This window comes from Astyanax mexicanus, chromosome 16 (genome assembly GCF_023375975.1).
Source record: "Astyanax mexicanus isolate ESR-SI-001 chromosome 16, AstMex3_surface, whole genome shotgun sequence".
Taxonomy (NCBI): Eukaryota; Metazoa; Chordata; class Actinopteri; order Characiformes; family Acestrorhamphidae; genus Astyanax; species Astyanax mexicanus.
The window spans coordinates 19532056-19552442 of record NC_064423.1 but is presented as its reverse complement, the minus strand read 5'-3'; the positions used below and the strand labels follow the sequence as shown (position 1 = coordinate 19552442).

Here is a 20387-nt window from a genome sequence, read left to right as displayed (position 1 = left end):
CAATTTTTTGTTCATATTTCTTAAAATGAGGCTTTAAGTAAAATTGATTAAGGTCATTATTCTTGAAATAAGCAAAATAATCTTACACTTACTTAGTGTAAGCATCTTACACATGCTTAGTAAGACAAAAAATATTTTCATGGAAAAAATAAGATTTATTGCTTTGAAATTAGATAATTTCACTTTCTAAGATTTTGTGTTTTGCAGTGTAGGCCATCCAAAACCATGAAGTTACCAAAAGAATAAAACACTGGTCATTAACTATATTTTTTTCTGGGTTCCTTTTAAAACAGTCATTAGGGTCTTACTTTCCTTTTCAAAATGACTTGATGGGGTTGCGGAAAATGACAGAGATGGGGTTTAAAGGTGCCTTATCTAACAATTTAAACATTAATATAGCAGCAAACAACAAATTTCTATGTTAAGACGTAGTGGAGTAAAGAAATTCTCAGCAGAGAATGAAGCAACACACCCTCTGTCTTACTCTCTACTTGTGTTTTTAGCCAGTCCGGCTGTGCACACATATTAGTCCCGCCCTGTGACAACTGGCCCTCCACGAGAGATAGGACAGTGACACACAGCAATGTGCATGCAAGACAGCAGAGTACAAGACTAAACCTTTAGGTAAAAGCAACCATATAAATATTATGTAAATATATAAATAAGACCAATTGGTACTTTTGGCAGTGTGAGCAGTGTGCCAAGTCCTGCTGGAAAATGAAATCCACATCTCCATAAAAGTTGTCAGCAGAGGGAAGCATGAAGTGCTGTAAGTTTTCCAGGAAAACACTGCACTGACTTTAGACTTGAAAAAACACAGTGGATCAACACCAGCAGATGACATGGCTCTCTAAGCCATCACTGACCATCAGTAAATTGTATGTTTCATTTGGAAATCAAGGGACCAGAGTCTGGAGGAAGAGTGGAGAGACACACAGTCCAAGCTGTTTGAGGTCTAGTGTGAAGTTTTCACAATCAGTGATGGTTTGGAGAGACATGTCATCTGCTGGTGTTGATACACTTTGTTATATCAAGTCCAAAGCCAGTAGAGTGTCTACCAGGAGATTTTACAGCACATCATGCTTTGCTCTGCTGACAACTTTTAATGGAGATGTAGGTTTCATTTTCCAGCAGGACTTGGTACACGGCCCAAACTGCCAAAAGTACCAACTGATCTTATATAATATTCAAAACTTCTGAGATAAGCCATAATCATTAACAAAAAAAATAAACATTTAAAATAGATCACTATGTGTGTAATATATCTATATAATATATGAGTTTTATATTTTGAACTGAATTATTAAAATAAAGTAACTTTTCAATGTTATTCTATTTTTTAGATGCACTAGTATATATAAAGATGTGTCCTTCATACTAGTGTCCTTTCGTGCTTGTTTTTTTTTTTTTTTGCTGTGTAAAGTCTGTGAGGTCCAGCAGGGGCGGCAGTGAGTTTCAGTGTTCTTCCGCCCCGATATATGTACATGACGCGCGAAGGAGACACAGCTGTGTGGCAAAATGATCGGAGATCTGCTGATATTTGGGTAATTTTTCTCTTCTTAATGAAATTGATATATGTTTTATTGTGTATTAGAAGTGAATCCGTTTATTCCTGTTATTGTTATGTTATGTAGCAGTGTGTGATTGGCTGTGTTTAGTATAAACCGGATAGCAGGCTAGTGTAGTTAGCTGGCTAGTTTAGCAGGCTAGCTGATCAGCAGCGCTTCCACGTCACTGTGTTTGTGTTGGTTTCCCTGCAGCACTCTGCTGATGAACGCTGGAGCGGTTTTAAACTTTAAACTGTGAGTAGAAATCACGATTAACACCATAACTGACTTAATTACTACTGTTTTTGTTTTCAGTTTTATTTAATGTTTTATCTTCACTGGCAGGAAAAAGAAAGAGTCGCAGTCTCACGGGTTCGGAGATGAAACCGGTGGATCAAGTACAGGTAAAGCTCTGGAAAAAAATAAGAGACCACTTCAGTTTCTGAATCAGTTTCTTTGATTTTGGTATTTATAGGTATATGTTTGAGTAAAAAAAACATTGTTGTTTTGTTCTATAAACTGCTTTACAACATTTCTCCCAAAGTCTTCCAAATAAAAAAAATATACATTTAGCTCATTTATTTGCAGAAAATGAGAAATGGCTGAAATAACAAAAATGATGCAGAACTTTCAGACCTCAAATAATGCAAAGTAAACAAGTTCATATTCATAAAGTTTTAAGAGTTCAGAAATTAATATTTGGTGGAATAACCCTGGATTTTATTAACAATTTTCATGCATCTTGGCATGTTCTCCTCCAGTCTTACATGCTGCTTTTTGGATAACTTTATGCCACTCCTGGGGCAAACATTCAAGCAGTTTAGCTTGGTTGGATGGTTTGTGATCATCCATCTTCCTTTTGATTACATTCCAGAGGCTTTCAATTTGGTAAAATCAAATAAACGTATATTTAAGTTTATTTATTTATATAAACACACACAAAAGTTAGGACACAAATTATTGTATTTTCTTAATTGTAGACTAATAGTAAACAAAGGAAAACAATTAGGGGAGACATTAAATTATGCAGTAAACAACGAATGTGTTTGTCCTCCACAATCCACAAAGGAACTCCTTCAAGATTCAGAGAAAACTATTGTAGGTGACACTAACTCATTAAATCACTAAGAAAATTCCAAAAGAGTGCAAATCTATCCTCAAAGCTAAATGTGGTTACTTAGGAGAATCAAAAGTAACAAATATATTCTTATAAAACTTTTTGATTACAAAAACTCCCTGTGTTTTCCTGTATAGCTTCAATGTCTTCAATTTGACATTTACAATGTAAAAAATTGCAAAAAGCAAGTAAACACCTTGAATGAGAAGAGGTGTGTTAAAACTTTCGATTTTACACTACCCACCTCTGCTTGTAGTAAAATCATTAGTGATCTCACTGCAGCCCATACATGTATTGTGACATTCTTCACACCATAGCCAGGTCATAGAAATCTGTAGAACACTGTTTAACTGACCTATTATTAAATGGAACAAAATAAATGTGTGAGCTGGCTAGGAATCTCCAAGGCCTTACTTGAATGTAACTTTTCCGCTTCTCATACACAGGTGATAACATCAGAGAGTTCTTACTGAGTCTGCGGTACTTTCGCATATTCATAGCTTTGTGGAACATCTTCATAATGTTCTGCATGATCTTGTGAGTATCCATATTGGAGTGAACAGATCAACAGAAAATGTTGTTTATATCTTATGTTTACTATATATTTGTAATTTTCTTTTCATTTGTTTCAGGTTATTTGGATCATAACCCACAACATTACCAGACTGGAAACCAAGACAATCCTCTGCACTTTTCTTCTTGGATATTATGGCGTTGGTTTAAACTTAAAACTTAAACATAAAACTTGTGTTTCCAGTAGTTTTTAAGTTTTGTTCACTTTCAAAAAAAGTAAGCCACAGTCTGACAGGTCAATATTGTCTTTTTCAGTATCAGACTGACATCTCTCCTGAATTTGAATGGCAGTGTATGTGTTCATGTACGCAGGCAGATATGAAATTTTTTGTGAATATAAGGCTCACACTTTGTTCTATATGGATTAATTCAGCAGTGCAATAATGTACATTTTTGGGTAATAATTCATTAACTTTTGGCAAACTTGGGTTTTTTCTCTATGTTTTTGCCTGTTTTCTCAGTGGAGGTTGTTGCAAGCTGAATATGTAAATTATATTAATTCTTTTATTAAAATGTTTTTTTAATATGTGCTGATTATTGTTTTTATTTAACATTTTATTTTAACAATTGTTAAGATTGTATATCATAGCTTTAAATTGATGCTATAAATATTACTTTTTTGACTGTTCAAATTAGTTTATCTTAAAAAAATGATTTGCATTTCTCCTCAAAACATGATCTCGTATCACTTAATAAAATGCATTTGAGGATATTTTTAAAATAAATAGTATTTCTGAAAAATGCTTAAGTTAATTTAAGATTACCAGTCCATTATTTCTTTTTTATTTAAAGGGTTTTTCCAGTCCTTGGTTTGCTTGCAGCTGTGACTCAATAGGGGGAAGCCCCTACAAAACATTGAAATACTGAGGCCCCAAATTTAAGGGGAGTTTCAGTTAAATGTGTGATTTAGTGTGCACTGCCCTTAGCATGTACACATTCTTATATATATATATATATATATATATATATATATATATATATATATATATATATATATATATATATATATATATATAATTAACATTACAGTATATTTAGCAAGTTTGCATTACTTCAATGCATTACTCATCCTTAATTTCTTAAAAAAAAAAAAACAAGTGACTTTATAACATTTTGCATAGATGTTACCATGTTAAAATTTTGAGTATTTTTTATGTTTGTGTTTTCTGTAAAGGGGCTGCTGAATCTACTAAACACTTATTTTATTATTGTGTATATGTATATATCTTATTATTTATGATGACCCATTATTGCAAATTAAGGAAAGCTTTATGATCAGTTTGATAAATTAGGTCTTTAATGAACCAGATGAAATTTGAAAGAAAAATATGTAACTATATGCAGTGCATACATTAATAATAGTGATAGATGACGTGTGATAGATGAAAAATATGAAATGTTATGAATCCATTTCTGTCTTAAACCTTTTCTGTTTTATTTGAATACTATCAATGTTTTGATTTATTGCATTTCAAAGATATGAATCTTATCCCACTGCTGTCTGTTTGACTTTGTTTAATAATCTGGAGTACATTTTAAACAATTATTTTATTATTATATTTCATAATACTGCAACACAGTTACCATGGCAACGTGGTTCTAGAAGTTCCTTGTCTCGCTCCCGTTGTCTGAAATTTCCCGTGGTGCGCGCGGCGCTCGACGGGGATTGGTGGAGCGCGGTCACGTGGCTGTAAAGGGACGGCTGGTAGCGGCCCTGTGTGCGTGGTCGGCCGCCGACAGCACAGAGCGGCTGTGTCTCCGTCAGTCTCGGTCCACGTCTGACAGTCCGGCGGCTCGGGCCGAGTTATGTAGCGGTCGGTGCGCTTCTGACCAGCGGCTTCAGTCTGCTGCAGGATTCAGTCGCAAGTCGAGATCCGCTGATTCTCGGTTCGACCATGACAACAGCCTCGACTACCCCCCAGCAGCTGAGAGACAGGCTGCTGCAGGCTGTGGATGAACAGAGTCATGTAAGTACTGAAGAGGGTCTGTCTAAAACAGAGCACTCTGTCACCCACAGCGCTCTGACTCAGGGTCTCCTGTTAGCTAAGGAGAAGTTAGCTAACTAAACATTCTCGCTCTGTCCCAGTTTTTACTCCAATGCTTCAGATAACACTTCCTTGATGATAGCTAATCTAGTTACCCTTCCAAAGCCAGCCTTGAGTGTCAGTAGAGCTGAACCTCCTGTTTGTGTAAACAATGAAAGGTCTTGGTCATTATAGGCAATGTAGCCGCAGTCCACCTAACATGTATATACCTTTTATAATGTGTACTTGGGCACAAAAGATTTACATGAGCAGTGTAAGTTGGTAGTGTATAATTCAGTCTTGTCCATTGTAAAGCCTTATATCTTATGAATCCATTGTGTTCCATATGTTTTTTTATTGTAGAACTATTTTATTGTCTTTGTGTGTAAATAGCAGTAGCTAGCTTTCACATTTCCACAAAGAGAGAGGGAGCTTTTAAATAATTAGCACATACACTGTACACTCTCAGCTGCTTACTTTTGCAAAAGCTGTTTGATGTTGTTTGTCCTCTTGGCACAGCTTTTAGTTAACATAGTTTGCCAAGCTCATGTAGTTCATTAGATCAGGTAATTTGACCTGGAACACATCTCAGCTACCAAAGTAAATACATTAGTGCTAAAGATGTAAGAAATGCACAACAAAGCTGTAACACACGTTTTATATTTACACCACATACATATGTATATCATATCTATCATATCTATCAGATGTATATCATATCTACATCTACATTTTGGAAAAGCTTTTATTTTGTGAGTTAATTCTTCCAATCCAAAGAGAAACATTTACATACCTCTCACAAACTGTCTAATTCCTGGAATGTGAGACTCGCATTTGCATGTTTGTAACAGAGTGATGAGCAGAAACCTGAAATGATGTTGGGAACACTTTGCAGGTGCATATTTGAAAGTTAATTCAAATTTTATGAAACTCTTCAGCTTTCATATCTGTGACTCAGAAAGATGTCAGCCAATTTGTGTCAAGGCACAAGATCATTTCCTGTGATTAATGACCTTGAGTGAAAATGTGCCCCAGGCATGGAAAACTATTTTGTGGCCAACTTTAACTTGTGGAAAGTAAGTCTAAGTTCTTAATGTTTAAATCATTTGCCGATTTACCACACTTGACGTCTCAGTTCAAAAGATGGTGGGAGTAATGTGAGTTGTGTGTTTAGTTTTCAGCTTTTTTTTTTTTTTTTTCATTAAATTTGATTTATGTGCCATTTTTTTATGATACACTTTGTAGACTTGAAATGCAACAATAAAATAATAATAATAATGTAAAAGGAAGTTCCATATTAGACTTTTATATAGGACTGTTATATTCAAGGTCAGTTCTAACACTATCTCTGTGAACAGCTGAACAGAAGCAAATGTTGTTTTGTTTCATGAATTGCAATATGGGAGTTTTCATCAATTCTATCATTTTGCAGATCCGCAACATGGGGGCAGTTTTGGATGTTATATCCAACCTAGAGAAATTTCCAATAACCAAGGAGGCACTTGAGGTAAGTAATGTTTGGGTGGTTACTAAATTCAAGTTTGTTTGGTTTTACACTTTAAAAGTGTTCAAACACCCAATACAATGTATATGTTATAGAGTCATTACACTTACAAATAAAATTGTTAATATTCATCTAAACTAGTTGTTATTTTTACTTCTGATTCTGCTTGCATTATTCGGCCTATAGAAATATTTGTGGTTCGTTTTCAGTCAGTTTCATGTGACCAACAAGCCCCCCATAATCAAATTTAGTTATAAACACAAGTAGTTATCTAGTGTTCTCCAACAACCTTGTTCTTTTAAGTCTTCTTGAAATTCCTTTAAACAGTTACTATTAAAAGGCATGTTGGGAATCTCATTGTATCTTTGTATTTTATTTTACATTTGCTAAAGTATTCCAGTTAATAAATTCCAATAAAAGCACACACAGATCAGGAAAAAAACATGATTATGTCTGAAGCTCTGCTATGATTGTGTTTATTATTGACTTTTAAAGAGACTGGTTTAACACTGATCATTTTAATATAATAGTTTAATTCAGGGACAATTAATGTCTATAGAAACAAGTGCAATGAATTCTGATTATGTGAATAATCAAATAATCTTATTCGTGTTCTTTAAATGCCAAACCATAAATACATTATCATTAATTATATTTTTAGGTTAATTGTGTATTACTTTTGTGACATTATTGCTGTATAAACTGTAGTTGAAGACTGACAGCCTGTGATTTTATGATTAAGGAAACCCGGCTTGGGAAGCTGATAAATGACTTGAGAAGGGGCACCAGGGATGAGGACCTAGCTAAACGTGCCAAGAAACTTCTGCGTACCTGGCAAAAGCTGATTGAGCCTCAACAAAATGAAAAATTGCCAAAAGAACTTTTAAGCACAGCTAATGGATGCATCCACGCTCCATCGTTGCCTGTTACCAGATCTGTCCAGGGTGCCACAGAGATGGACAGAAAGCTTGTTTTGCACAATAGCTACACTTCTAACACTGACAGGGTTCAACTTATTAATCACAAATGTGAGCAGAAAGCAGAAGACAACCCAAGCCACAAGTTAAAGGTTTCAAAAACATCAGCCTATGGACAGATATCTGCCCTATCGTCAGCCAGTGGAAATGTCGGCTGTCCAGACACTTTTCCTGGTGCATCTCTTCCAGTGAAGGCCAGTACTATCAAGTTTCAACTCCCTTCTCCTGATCGCAACAAACAATCTAATGCTCATGCAGTCCTTAGAACTTCAGTATTGCAACAATATGGACAAAGGGACAGAGCTGTTACAAAAAAGGAGCAGCAAAAATTACAAAATCACCACACTGCTTCTAGTCCTAGAACAGCAAAGCCAGTTGGAGCAACCAAGCGGCCAGCACCGTTTGCTGGATCTGACTCTGAAATGTTTTCTGCTCTTCCGTTAAACTCTTCTGTCCATGGTATTCACACAGAGAGTCAGCAAACAAAAGAGGCCATTCCGCACTATAATGATAATGAACCTCTTGAAAACAAAGAGCGAGCGCTTGAACAAATGCATAATTTGCAAAATAAGTCCAAAAGCTTAAAACGGCCTCACCCAGGCTTACTCAGCGAAGTCACTAATGTAGAATCTGAAAAAGACGTCAAACCCTTCGAGGCAAAGAGGAGGAAACATCAGTCGAGAGACTATGCTGTCAGTCAGGAAGGGCATTCAGCAGAGGACAGCAAGTCTGCTCGCTTAAAGAATCGTACATTAACATTTGACCCCTTTACACAACAAATTAGACCTTCAGCAGTCAACCAGATTGAGGAGCAGCACAGTTTAGTGGTGGATCTTGGTGAATCTGACTATCTTAAGCAAAGTCCTTCTGCTGCATCACCCAGCACTTTACACAAGACGAACTGGAAAGACCTATCCCAGAATGAAATTGTAAAATATTACTTAAACCTCCAAAATAACTTGCTAAAGACTTCTGGAAGTCAAACCCCAGGGTCACACACTTTTATGACTGAGTACTTGAAACGTGAAGAAGACCATATGATGGACTCCAACAAAGTCTGCCTTTTAGTGCCAAGTGTCTCCGAGACAGACCTTCCAGGAAAAAGCCGAGACGTTGTGCCTGAAGACCTCAACAGAATACATGATCAGCACTGGTCAGGTGTTAATGGATGTTATGACAGTAAAGGCAACTGGTATGGTTGGACAGACTGCATATCATTGGATACATATGGGGATGGAAGTAAACTAAATATTCTGCCCTATGTTTGCATAGACTAAAATCACTTAGTCACTAAAAGATAAGTCTCAGGACAAAACTTTAGACCTGGTCCAGATTTATGTTTATGTATTAACTGTTTTCTAACTTTTTGTATCTATTTATTCTCACTGTTTGTGTTTGTTTTGGGTTGTTAAACCAGGTAATAAGAGAGGGGGAATTGGGTTGTTTAAGCAGATATTTGCCTCTGGTACACTTTGTTTGGCCCAGATTTATGGCATAGTGTGTTGTTTTTCTAGTATTTTTATCTATTTATTCTGACTTTTTTTGGATGTAAGCACTATTGTATTGGTATAAAAGAATCATGGGTGGGTATGATGTGCAGGTGTTTTTCTGGAAGAGAAAACCTATGATTTAAACAAATCCTACTTTACTGTAGTAAATTTAAGTAAATTTAAGTATGTGAATTGTTACAGCTGCTAGCAGCAATAACAGTGGTCAAACAGGGACACCACATGAAGAGTGCAATGAAAGTAAGATTGGTGCAGGTTTTCTAAAATAAATCATAATATATGGAAGGTTACTTTAGTTGCATTTACAGGGCTGTTTTCTTTCAATGGTCTATAATAGGAATGTGATCCTTTAAAAGTCTGTTTGCATGTATTACTAAATAATTTTCAAAGTATTTTATTCACAATAAGATGTAACAGAATTTACTAATATGATTTGTATAATTTTTTCTGTCAATAAAGCGGCTCTCCAACATCCCTACAAATATAATCCTGTGTGGTGTTTATTTTGTTAAAGGGAAAATTTACTTGATTTTTGAGCTACTTGTACTATTATTATTCTAAGCAATCAGTGAAACTACACGTGTCTTCTCAGTGTGTTATACAACAGTGCTAATGGTAAAATAGTGAATGAAATTCTGAGAATAATTTACTTTGCATGGTATCACAAAATGAATAAATCAATTAACAAAACTCAAGCTATTATTGTCTAAACAGGCAAATTGTGCCCAATTAGCCATTTTCCCTGATTGGTGTCATGAGACTAGTTAGTGTTACAAGGCCTCAGGTGTGAATGTGGATCAGGTGTATTGAATATAGTGTTACTGCTCACACTCATACTGGTCACTGGAAGTTCAATGTGGCACCTCATGGCAAAGAACTCTCTGAGGATTAAAAAAAAAATGTTGCCCTAGATAAAGATGGACTAGGCTTTAATGAGTTTCAGACTCAGTTTGTCAAAAAAAAGTATTGTACTCTAGAAGAGAGTCTTCTCCTCTGCCCTCTCCTCCAAAGATTAGAGGCCATGCCACAAAATGATTTCCTCTCTGTAACGAACAATGCAGAACATAGATCATACTGGTTGAAGACATGGTCGTTTCAGGGCATTTGGGGGCAGCGCCACTATCCTCGCAGCCGAGCAGCTCAACCCCCCCTTTCAGCTAAACTAACGCTACTAAACTCTTATTTCAGACTTGGTGAATAGGTTCTTGGGCAATTTCACCACGTCGAAGCTCCAGAGTCCGCTTTATATCATAAAATCCGCTTTGACCGGTGTTCTGTTGAGTTGTGCTGTCAGACCGTGTGTACATTAGTGTACATTTAAGGTCTCGGTAAAACATGGAATCAACCGGAGATCAAATTTAAACCTATAGTTACTAATAGAGGTGGGCGGATCGATCCAAATATCGATACCAACGCTGGTATTGGTATTGAGCAATACTCGTGTAAAAATATCGATATTCAAGCTTTTTTCTCTGCCGCACGCACTGACTGCTGCGCACGAGGATTCACCACAGTCTACTCTCTGGTCTCTTGTTGTTGCACATGCGTCACATGGCTCAGCAAAGCCAGCCAAACCCAAGCAGGTAGGCTCAGCCTGGCCCCGCCCACTCAGCGCTCTCCTCGAGTCCACACGCCTCTACCTCAGGAGATTAGTGTTGAGTGATATTTTTTTACACTCTGTTTATTTAAGAAAAACTTGCATTTGAATTGCACTGAAAGGAAGACAATTCCTTATTTTTTTTTTTGTTTTTCCAAATGCCAATTCTATTAAAAAAAAAAAGAAACAAAGAACTAGAAAAGATGTCTAGTGAGGGGAGAATTTTTATTTTATTTTTTAATATTTTTTTACTTTATATTTAAACTTTGTTTTGTTACTGTTCCATTGTTTCTAAACAAAAAATGTTGATTGTGATACTAAAGTATTTTGTTATCACTTACAATGTTTGGTGAAATTATATCCTAGGTTTTTGGATCATTTGGATCTATAAAGCTTAAATATTAAAAAGTATCGGTATCAGTATCGATATCGGCAATACTGGCCCTGCGTTTACTTGGTATCGTATCGATACCAAAATTCCCGGTATCGCCCACCTCTAGTTACTAACACAAGATAGCTAATGCTAACTGGCTGGTTTAAACAGAGCTGTTTAACCTGTGCTGCAACCCTCTGTCCGTGCGCTGTCTGAGCCAAGGTGGGCGAGGCCATGAATACTATTTCAGGAGTTGACATAGACACAGAGCTTTTTATGATTAACTCGTTTTTCTGAATATTTTCTTTTACCAGCTACTGCAGACAGTGGAGGTTGAGGAAGAGTTTCATATGCAGCATGCATATACAACTCAGAGATACCTATTGTATTTCCCAAAGAACAAGAAAAAGTGGATTTTAGCCCTTTAAAGGGTTGCTCTCACAGAAAATAAAAAAAATAATACACAGTGGTCCTTTAAAACTAAACTCTTAGCTGCCTGACACACAGGGAGAGAACATTTAGCAACAGATGAGTGTCTGAGTCTCTCTTTCTCTCTCTACCTCCCCTTTCTCTCACTCCTCCCTCTCTCACTCCTCCCTCTCTCACTCCTCCCTCCCCCTCTCACTCCCTCCTCCCACTGCATTACGAAGTTTGAGCTCCACGTATGAAGCTGCAGCCGCCGGTGAGCCGACACTGGGAAGATGGCTGCGGTGGAGCGTCCGCCCGTGAAGGAGGGAGTGCGGATCGCTCTCCTGTGCCTGTGCTGGTACACCGTCAGCTCCGGCGGGAACGTCATTAACAAGATCATCCTGAACAGCTTCCCGTACCCGGTCACCGTTTCTCTCTTCCACATCATGTCTATCGTCCTGTTTCTGCCGCCGCTGCTGCGAGCCTGGGGAGTCCCTAAGTCTGAAGTACCTGGGAGATACTACCGGTGGTACATCCTTCCGCTCGCTTTCGGGAAATATTTTGCCTCTGTTTCGGCTCACTTCAGCATATGGAAGGTGCCCGTGTCCTACGCTCACACTGGTGAGTTCCCGTTTCCTCACACTCTTCCCCTATTTAGGGGTTTCTTCTCAACATAAACCTCTGTTAGCTAGCATGTGGCTAACCTGACGACGGCAATTGGAAACCGGTGCTACCAATTTCGAGCCGCTCGCTGATGTTCTCTAGTTGAATTTGGCCTTAGATTAAATTCACTAATGTTGGCAGGGCTATTTTAGCTCCTGCTGAGGAGTACTGGTTAACTAATTTTGTGGTCTGTGGTCTGTAGCAGAACCTGAGGGAATTTTAGCCTGTTTGCTACCAGCTGTCAGGAATAAACTCCAGCGGTTAGCGTTAGCTTAGCTTAGTCAGTTAGCTTAGGCAGCTAATAAACCTGAAGAAAGTGGAAACACAAGTTCCGCCTCGTTGAGCTACGTAGCCAAAAAGACCTGGGCCTGAATTCATGATCTAAAACTGAACTGAAAGATATCCATATCAGAGCATTTATTCGTTAACTCTGCCCTCAGTGCGCACAACTAAACTAAATTTGACACCAGGATGTTCATGGGCGGTACAGTATTATTAATAACGCGATATTTTAGTAAGTTAGTTAACTTAGTTATCCTAACTAATTAACTAGGTTAACCTGACTAAGCTAGGGTATTTAACTAGCTAAGTAGTTAACGTTGAGTTATAGAGGTTGGGTTATGTCACGGCCAGTGTAACGTTCAGTAGTCAAATTAAATTCAGTTTGATTAGATTTGAGGCTAAAATTGAGTGGAACAACAATTTTTTCCTCTTTTTTAAATTGCATTTTTGTTTAACCCTTTTTCTAATTGCTGCCCTTCACAATACAGCTTTTTTTGTTTCATTTTATAACATGATAGGATGGTATAATGGCCTGTCACAATAACCGTTTTATATTGGACGATGTATTGTGTCAGAAATAATTGTAAAGAACAATAATATTGTCATTTTAAGACTTATTTGTGCCATTGATACAAAAATAAAATGTAATAGCATAATAATGCATTAATACAGTATATTTTAAAGAGCAGTCAACCTATAGTTAGCAAGACATTTTAATTGCAAAACAATTTATAAAAAAAAAAAGAAATATTGCTGAAATATCTTTAAACAAATTAAACCTACAAATAAAACAAAACTACTGGTTTTGTGCAAAGTGAGCAAACTAGCTCATTTACGTTAATGGGATCTTGACTTAAGTAAATTCCCAATAAGCAATATTAATATAAAAAAAATCTGATTTAGTTTAAGTACATAAATTATACAATGAGTTTGATAATACAATAACTTGGACACACCAAATACTTTTTGACTAGTAAGATATCTCTTACTGAATTGCTGAAATCATAAAAAGCAACATTATGGTGTGCTTTGTCTGACCATGCATAAGCTAGCAGTATGTTTGTCATTTTAAAAATGTGGAACATCTGAAGAATTTTTTTTAGGTTAATTACACTCTGGCCAATTTAACATGAATAGGAAGCATTTCTGATATTTAGGTGTGGTCATATACGTTAACAATATTTTTGTGAGCAGTAAAGCTCTCCAAGGCCACCATGATATTTTATATTTATTCTAATCTGAGTCAATCATTTGGAATATAAGATATAATGGATGCTGTTGGTCTCAAAGATTTGTGGGCATGCCCTGACTTTCTCTCTATTTTTACAGTGAAAGCCACCATGCCAATATGGGTTGTGTTGTTGTCACGGATAATTATGAAAGAGAAGCAAACCACAAAGGTAAGTGTTTTAAAGTTTTGTTTTGGTACACTTTTGTTTGGTCAGTGCAGTAGATGATATACCATGCCAGTTTATAGTGCAGGTTGATGAATTTGTCCTCATTTTCTCTTTGTAGGTCTATGTGTCCCTTATACCGATCATAGGTGGGGTCTTATTGGCTACAGTAACCGAACTCTCTTTTGATGTCTTGGGACTAGTTAGTGCTCTGGCAGCTACACTTTGCTTTTCATTGCAAAACATATTTTCAAAAAAGGTAGGTGCTTTATTGTAATTGTTTGCAGTCTTAGTTCGTGACGTGTGTGTAAAGTAGTATTAAGACATCCTTGAGATTTTATTTACTTAAGGATAAGGAATGAGTCTGAATATACAGCTTTGGCTTGCTTACGGAGGACTCAGATGTGGATTTCTGCAAAGCTGACTTATGACAATACCAGCTGTAAAAACAATATACAAATAAAATTCTAATTGACTGGAGGGGGTGCAGTACAAACCACTAGTGCCCAGTTCTGACTGTGGAGTTTCACAGCCCTGCATACTCTGTTCTATAGTGATTTACCTGTTGTAACACACCCAGTTAACTTCAGGATAGATTAACTAGTTTGTTTAGAGGAAAAACTGCTCAACAGACAAAGTGAGTTAAATATTACAGCCTATTGGCTGTGACTGTTGAATAGAAACAGTCAGAAGAAGCATTCAAAAAATGTCAGGCAACCCCCTTTCCCCGGGACTAAAATGAAGCTGTGCAGTATGTCTTGATTTTTTTTAGCCTCAAGGGAAATGCAGCATGAATCCTGCATTAACATATTTAATAGCAGGAATTTAATTGGAGCACTGAAGGTTGTCTGGCACAATGCCTTTCTTCTTGAGAATCATTTGGTCTTCAGTTATTGCTGTAGCTAAAAAAGTGACACCAGATGCTGCTATTAACAAAACTGAATGGAACTGTTGGGGAAAATGTAACTGAATGAAGATTACATGAGTGAATTGACGTTTTTTGATTTGACAATATTCAGAAAAGGAATAAAAAACTGTTGCTGAGTTGTGGTAGCTTAATTACTATTTCTATTCTGTACTGTATGTTTTTTTTTTATTGTTCATGGCTTATTTTCCAGCCATACTAAACACAAAATGTATTATTCAGAATGCAAATTCTTTTGTTTTTTTCTGTGATAGTTTTTTAGCATCTTACATTGTCACATAAATGAGCCAGGTTTAGGATTGATGTTAATGTACAATATATATGTCTAGGTTTTGCGTGACACAAAAGTCCACCACCTGCGTCTTCTCAACATCCTTGGCTTCAATGCAGTTCTGTTCATGCTTCCCACGTGGATTTTAGTTGACTTATCTTCATTTCTAGTCGACGGAGACTTGGTAAGTAAATAAGCTGGGCTGTTGTTCATGCACAAAAAAGTATAAATATTATCTGTCAATCTGTAATTTGTTAAATGCTAAAGAGATGGAAATGGTTGCACATGAGAGGTCAGGGGGAAAATACATTAATGGTAAATTAGAATCATCTGTTTAATAAAAGCCCTGTTTACACCTGGACACATACATCTCATTATAAGTGGACAGCATTGAAAACAGGTATGAACATGTCCAGTGCTTTTTGAAGACTCTCTGTGATTCAGTTATTTAAACAATCTTGGGTGGTGGTGTTCTGGAATTCCAGCTGCCCACCCACCAGCACTTGTTGTGTGAACACTGAAGCCCCCTGTTTCTTTTCCTGCAGTTAGGAAGTAGCAACCATTAATTTATGCTGTTAAGCAATAGAGAAAACATAGATGAAAACAGGGACGCGAAGCAATGATTTGTTTAGAGACAAAATTGACCCAGAATGATTTGCTAGCTGTAAACAGCTGAATATCATAAAGTCAAGTTAAAATCGGGGCAGTCAAGAGGGATGGTAATACCAGGTGTGAACAGGGTAGAAATGTGCAGTGAAGTGAAAAAGTACAAAGACTGGGAATTGAGTTGATTTTGATTCTATTTTTGTTTGTCCTTGTTTTGTTTTTACATGTAGTCTGAGGTTTCCAACTGGACTGGAACATTAGTGCTGCTTGTCATCAGTGGCTTCTGCAACTTTGCACAAAACATGATTGCCTTTAGTGTGTTAAATCTGGTCAGTCCACTTAGTTATGCGGTTGCCAATGCAACCAAAAGAATCATGGTCATCACTATATCTTTACTGATGCTGAGAAACCCAGTCAACCTCTCAAACATCATGGGAATGTTGACAGCCATCCTGGGTGTCTTTCTGTACAATAAGGTAGGTAATTTATATATATATATATATATATATATATATATATATATATATATATATATATATATATATATATATATATATATATATATATTTTTTTTTCTCTGCTCTGTTGTTTAGACCACATATTGTGGAATTCATGAGATTTCATGTATTTCTGATCTGGAAGTCAAAATCAATGTATTTCTTTCTGCTCACCAGGCGAAATACGATGCTAACCAGGAGGCCAAGAAGAAACTTCTCCCAGTCTCTGAACAGGATATGATTTCATTCGACAAACCCCAGTCCAATGGCTCAGCGTCCTTCAAACAAGTCTCAGACTTTCAATATGGCCGGAGTAACGTTCTCAGTGACCACTTTCAGTACAGCCGACAGGCCTACACGATGAACTACGGCTCCAATCAGTATGTTGTATAAGCTGAAAAACTGATTAACAAACCTATTTGAAGGTGAAATGAGACTTTGTTTTGTGTAGACCTGAAGTATTGGGGGAAGTATTTCCCTTCACATTTCAGGTTTTCTGGGCCATGTCCTCATATTTATTTCACTCCTGTTGGTTTTGTTTTTAAACGGCGAATATTTAAAAAGGAGAGAAGTTTATTTGAACCATGTTGGAATACTTTTAAGTAGAGCAGTGGATTAGTCCAAATCAAGGTTTTTGTTTTGCACCAGAACATTTCAGCATTATAATTATTAATTTATAATGTCTACTGTCACAATACTACAAATCTATAAGTGGAATATCAAGTGATTGTTGCTCTCAGAGTCCCTTGGAAGAAACAACAGGGATGTCAGAAGTTGGAAAATTTTAATAACTGCCACACACTGGGACTTCATGCATTGTCATTTAAACTTCCTGATCGTTTTTTTGAATTCCAAGATTGGAATGTTGCTTGTAGTTTGTAAATATTTTCATGTATTTATTTTATAGTTTTTTTTTGAAGTTCTGAGCAAGGCATAATCTTGGTTTTATCATGAGTGGAAACCTTTATGAATGTGTAATCTTTTTCCCATGCTCTTTTGTTTAATCTAGGGATGCACCGATGTGGGAATTCTGGGCTGATGCAGATATCCGATATTACATATGTACACACCCTGGTTTAATTTAATAACTTTAAAACTAATAAAGAAATGACTTTAAAGTTTGCCTAAATCAATGGATATTAAAGTAACACAAACAGTGTCAGTGTTATTGTAGTAGTGCTGTCCTTTTCTGGCATACAATAAATATGTCTGCAAATTTTGTTGTGAAATATTGGGCATACAGATGTAATTCCGATATCATCCTGCATCCCTAGTTTAATCGGTACTTTCTTGATGATCAGTGTTTAACGGTTGGTCTTAGGCCATTATCCAGACCCACATGAATCATGGTGTAGTTTGATTTTGATGTCATTATTCAGGTGGGCTTTAGGTTATGTAGGGTAAATGTTTTTTTTTACTGTGTTTTTGAGCCAAAACCAAGTGATGCTGATTTGCTGTGCACATTTTAAAAACAAAAACATTTTTGTAGCAATATAATTTTTACATGCTCAGCCCAGACTACTCCTTGATCGAATGGACACAACCCCTCAGTATCAAGTTTGTTTTTCAGAGAATGTGATTCAGGTTTCTTCACAAGAAACATTTTGAAATGTTTTCCTGTTTTAACCCACTGTCAAAGGAGCATTCTGGTCTAAAACTGTCAATTTGTTTCACAGCTTTGCAACTCGATCAGCTCATCAGCCTCATCTGGTTGCCAGAATGAACTAATTAGTAGATTTTCGTGTTATCATTCATCAGTGTTCCCATTAAACTACCCAGTACACATTACATAACATAGTCATACAGCCAAAGGGAGTTTCCACAAATTTCTAAATACGTTTTAACTATCAGCCACTTGTACTCCAAAATATAGATGTCATATTGGGCTCTCTAGGAGCAACTTCCTCCTGCTTTAACCAGCTAGCAGAAGGAAAACAAAACATTTCAAATGCTGCTTTACGGTGTCCAACAATTATTATACATTTAGAGGTTTTAAAAAGTTACTCCTATCTTCATGATTCATTATCAGAAGGGGGTTCCTCATCTTTACACCTAAAATCTCTACCGAGGCACCAATGTAGAAGTTTAGTAGGCATGTGTAGAATAGATTTAATTTTAACTGGAGCTGTTCCTTAAGTTTCTTTGGTTATTTAAGAGTAAAATACTGTGTGGGTTACAGCTAAACAATTCCCACAAATGAGTTGGTGTCTAGAACCAGAGCCAATGGTGTGAAGTTCATTCAGACAAGTCTGTTAGACATAAAGAATTGTGAATATTTGTATATTTTGTTTGTTTTTTTCTTTCTTTTGTTTTAGAAACTACTGGCAATATCTACTGTTTAAATTGCTTGCCTCAGAACGTTGCCTGTCTATCATGGCCTTGTGATGAAAGGTGCAATCCAGGAACTGTCCTGTAGTCAATTAGCTTGTCATTTGTGTTTAACAGATGATTTTATTCATTACACATTTTATAATTTTGCTGTTTTTAAACAGTGACTCAGTTTTGTCTTGTGCCGTCTGTCTTGTTTTCTCCTTCAGCTTTTCAGAGGTCATTTTGAAAATGTGATGGAGATATTTGTATGTGTTTTTTTATTTGTTAGTTTAGTTTCTTTTCCTTTGGGGGAAAGAGTTTGTCTGTTAAAGCTTCTGTCTGACTGCGGGGAAGTTAAGACAGAATTTTAGAGAAGAGCATGTACATTCATCTCTGCAGCCTGAAAAGGGAGAATAGTCGCTGCTCTTGTGTGATTTTACTAAGTGAATATAAATTTTTGTAATTATTTTTGGAGTCAATGCTAATGAAATTAGAGAACCTGCATGCATTTAGCCTTTTAAAGTCTGTCCAACTGGTACTATAATGCTTCATAAAGAAGATAAGATGGGTGATTGTGGGATTTTATTTTTCTTTCAGATATGTGAGAGTGCACCAATTAAAAGCACAGCCATTAAGTCTATGGGGGGTTGATATGAAAAGACCCGGACAAATAGTTTTATAAATGAAATCTTCCTTTTTCTGTCTAACGTGAGCTATGATGAAGAGTTTATGGCTCTAAATGTGTTCTTATTATTTTTTATAGAATGGAAATCCTACAATCTTGTCTCCTACCAAAATGAATCTGTTATTCAATTTTAAATTAAGTGGTCTTACTTGTACACATTAACAATATTTGTTAGATAATACACAAATCAATAATCCATTTATTTGAATGGCAAGAAATGCTTCCTTGCAGCCCACACTATCTCACTTTGCAGGTAGTGTGATTCAGTCTCTGTATCGAAGGGAAAAACATGACATTGGACAGTTTACTGATGGATATAAACGAGTCTTTAGCTGTGTTGTCATTAGAAGTCAAATAGAAGCATTTTCAAATTCGTTTTTGTAAAACGGAAGGCTAGATAAGTAAACCTAGATTCAGACATGACTGGCTGCCTTCCTGCCTCAGAAGCCTGCCTCAGTAGGCAGCATTTCTTACGTTTGAGACAGACCCACTAACTTGATCAACCCATCATATACACAGATATCTTTGTTTTGTTTCTACTGGCTTTTTGTTCCTGATCTCAGTGAAGTGGTGCTAAACAAGGAAAACAAACTCATCTTAGTTTATGTTAATTAACATAAGTAATCAATTTTGACCTTAAATATAAAATAAATGATGAACATTTAGTTTAAATTTTTAGCTTTAGTTTTAGTCTCTTTTAGCTCATACTTTTCAGTCAGAAAACTGTTAAAACTGTCTCGATTAGGAATTATGAGCTTGTGACAACACTGGAGTGTAAAAAATATTACTGGTCACTGACTGGGATATAAAAAAAATACAACATATAGCTAGATCTGACATGTCCTGTACATTTAGGCCTGAATCCTGGAGATATAAGTGAGAAACCCTGGATGATAGAAAGGATGATCAATGATGTATCCTGATTTTAATTGCATTATGGTGAAACATGTTATGGATTTGTGTATTCAGAATGCTTCTCTAAATGTATTTGTTTAGAGGGAAAACTGATTGGATGGTTATGTTATATAACAATTATCTTGGTCAGCAGCAGAGGGAGACAACCCCCTCTTTCTATTTGATGGGCGTCCAATACAGCATATTTTAAATTCTATTTTATTTTATATGC

General features: G+C 36.3%; 3 protein-coding genes across 3 annotated transcripts; all 3 read left to right on the top strand.

Annotated features, from left to right (window-relative positions):
* The first annotated feature begins 1439 nt into the window (after nt 1–1439).
* On the top strand, nt 1440–3763 carry smim7 (small integral membrane protein 7). Its single transcript, XM_007233134.3, has 5 exons — nt 1440–1544; nt 1761–1802; nt 1893–1951; nt 3111–3201; nt 3297–3763. Exons 1-5 carry the CDS (start codon nt 1519–1521, stop codon nt 3310–3312), a joined length of 234 nt encoding a protein of 77 aa, XP_007233196.1. The 5' UTR covers nt 1440–1518; the 3' UTR covers nt 3313–3763.
* A 1156-nt stretch (nt 3764–4919) lies between these two features.
* On the top strand, nt 4920–9737 carry LOC103041294 (mediator of RNA polymerase II transcription subunit 26). The gene is made up of 3 exons (XM_007233133.4): nt 4920–5204; nt 6694–6768; nt 7508–9737. Exons 1-3 carry the CDS (start codon nt 5133–5135, stop codon nt 9017–9019), a joined length of 1659 nt encoding a protein of 552 aa, XP_007233195.3. The 5' UTR covers nt 4920–5132; the 3' UTR covers nt 9020–9737.
* Nucleotides 9738–11862: 2125 nt separating this feature from the next.
* Nucleotides 11863–18755, top strand: slc35e1 (solute carrier family 35 member E1). Its single transcript, XM_007233130.4, has 6 exons — nt 11863–12249; nt 13903–13973; nt 14089–14226; nt 15222–15347; nt 16000–16245; nt 16444–18755. Exons 1-6 carry the CDS (start codon nt 11922–11924, stop codon nt 16657–16659), a joined length of 1125 nt encoding a protein of 374 aa, XP_007233192.1. The 5' UTR covers nt 11863–11921; the 3' UTR covers nt 16660–18755.
* Nucleotides 18756–20387: the final 1632 nt, after the last annotated feature.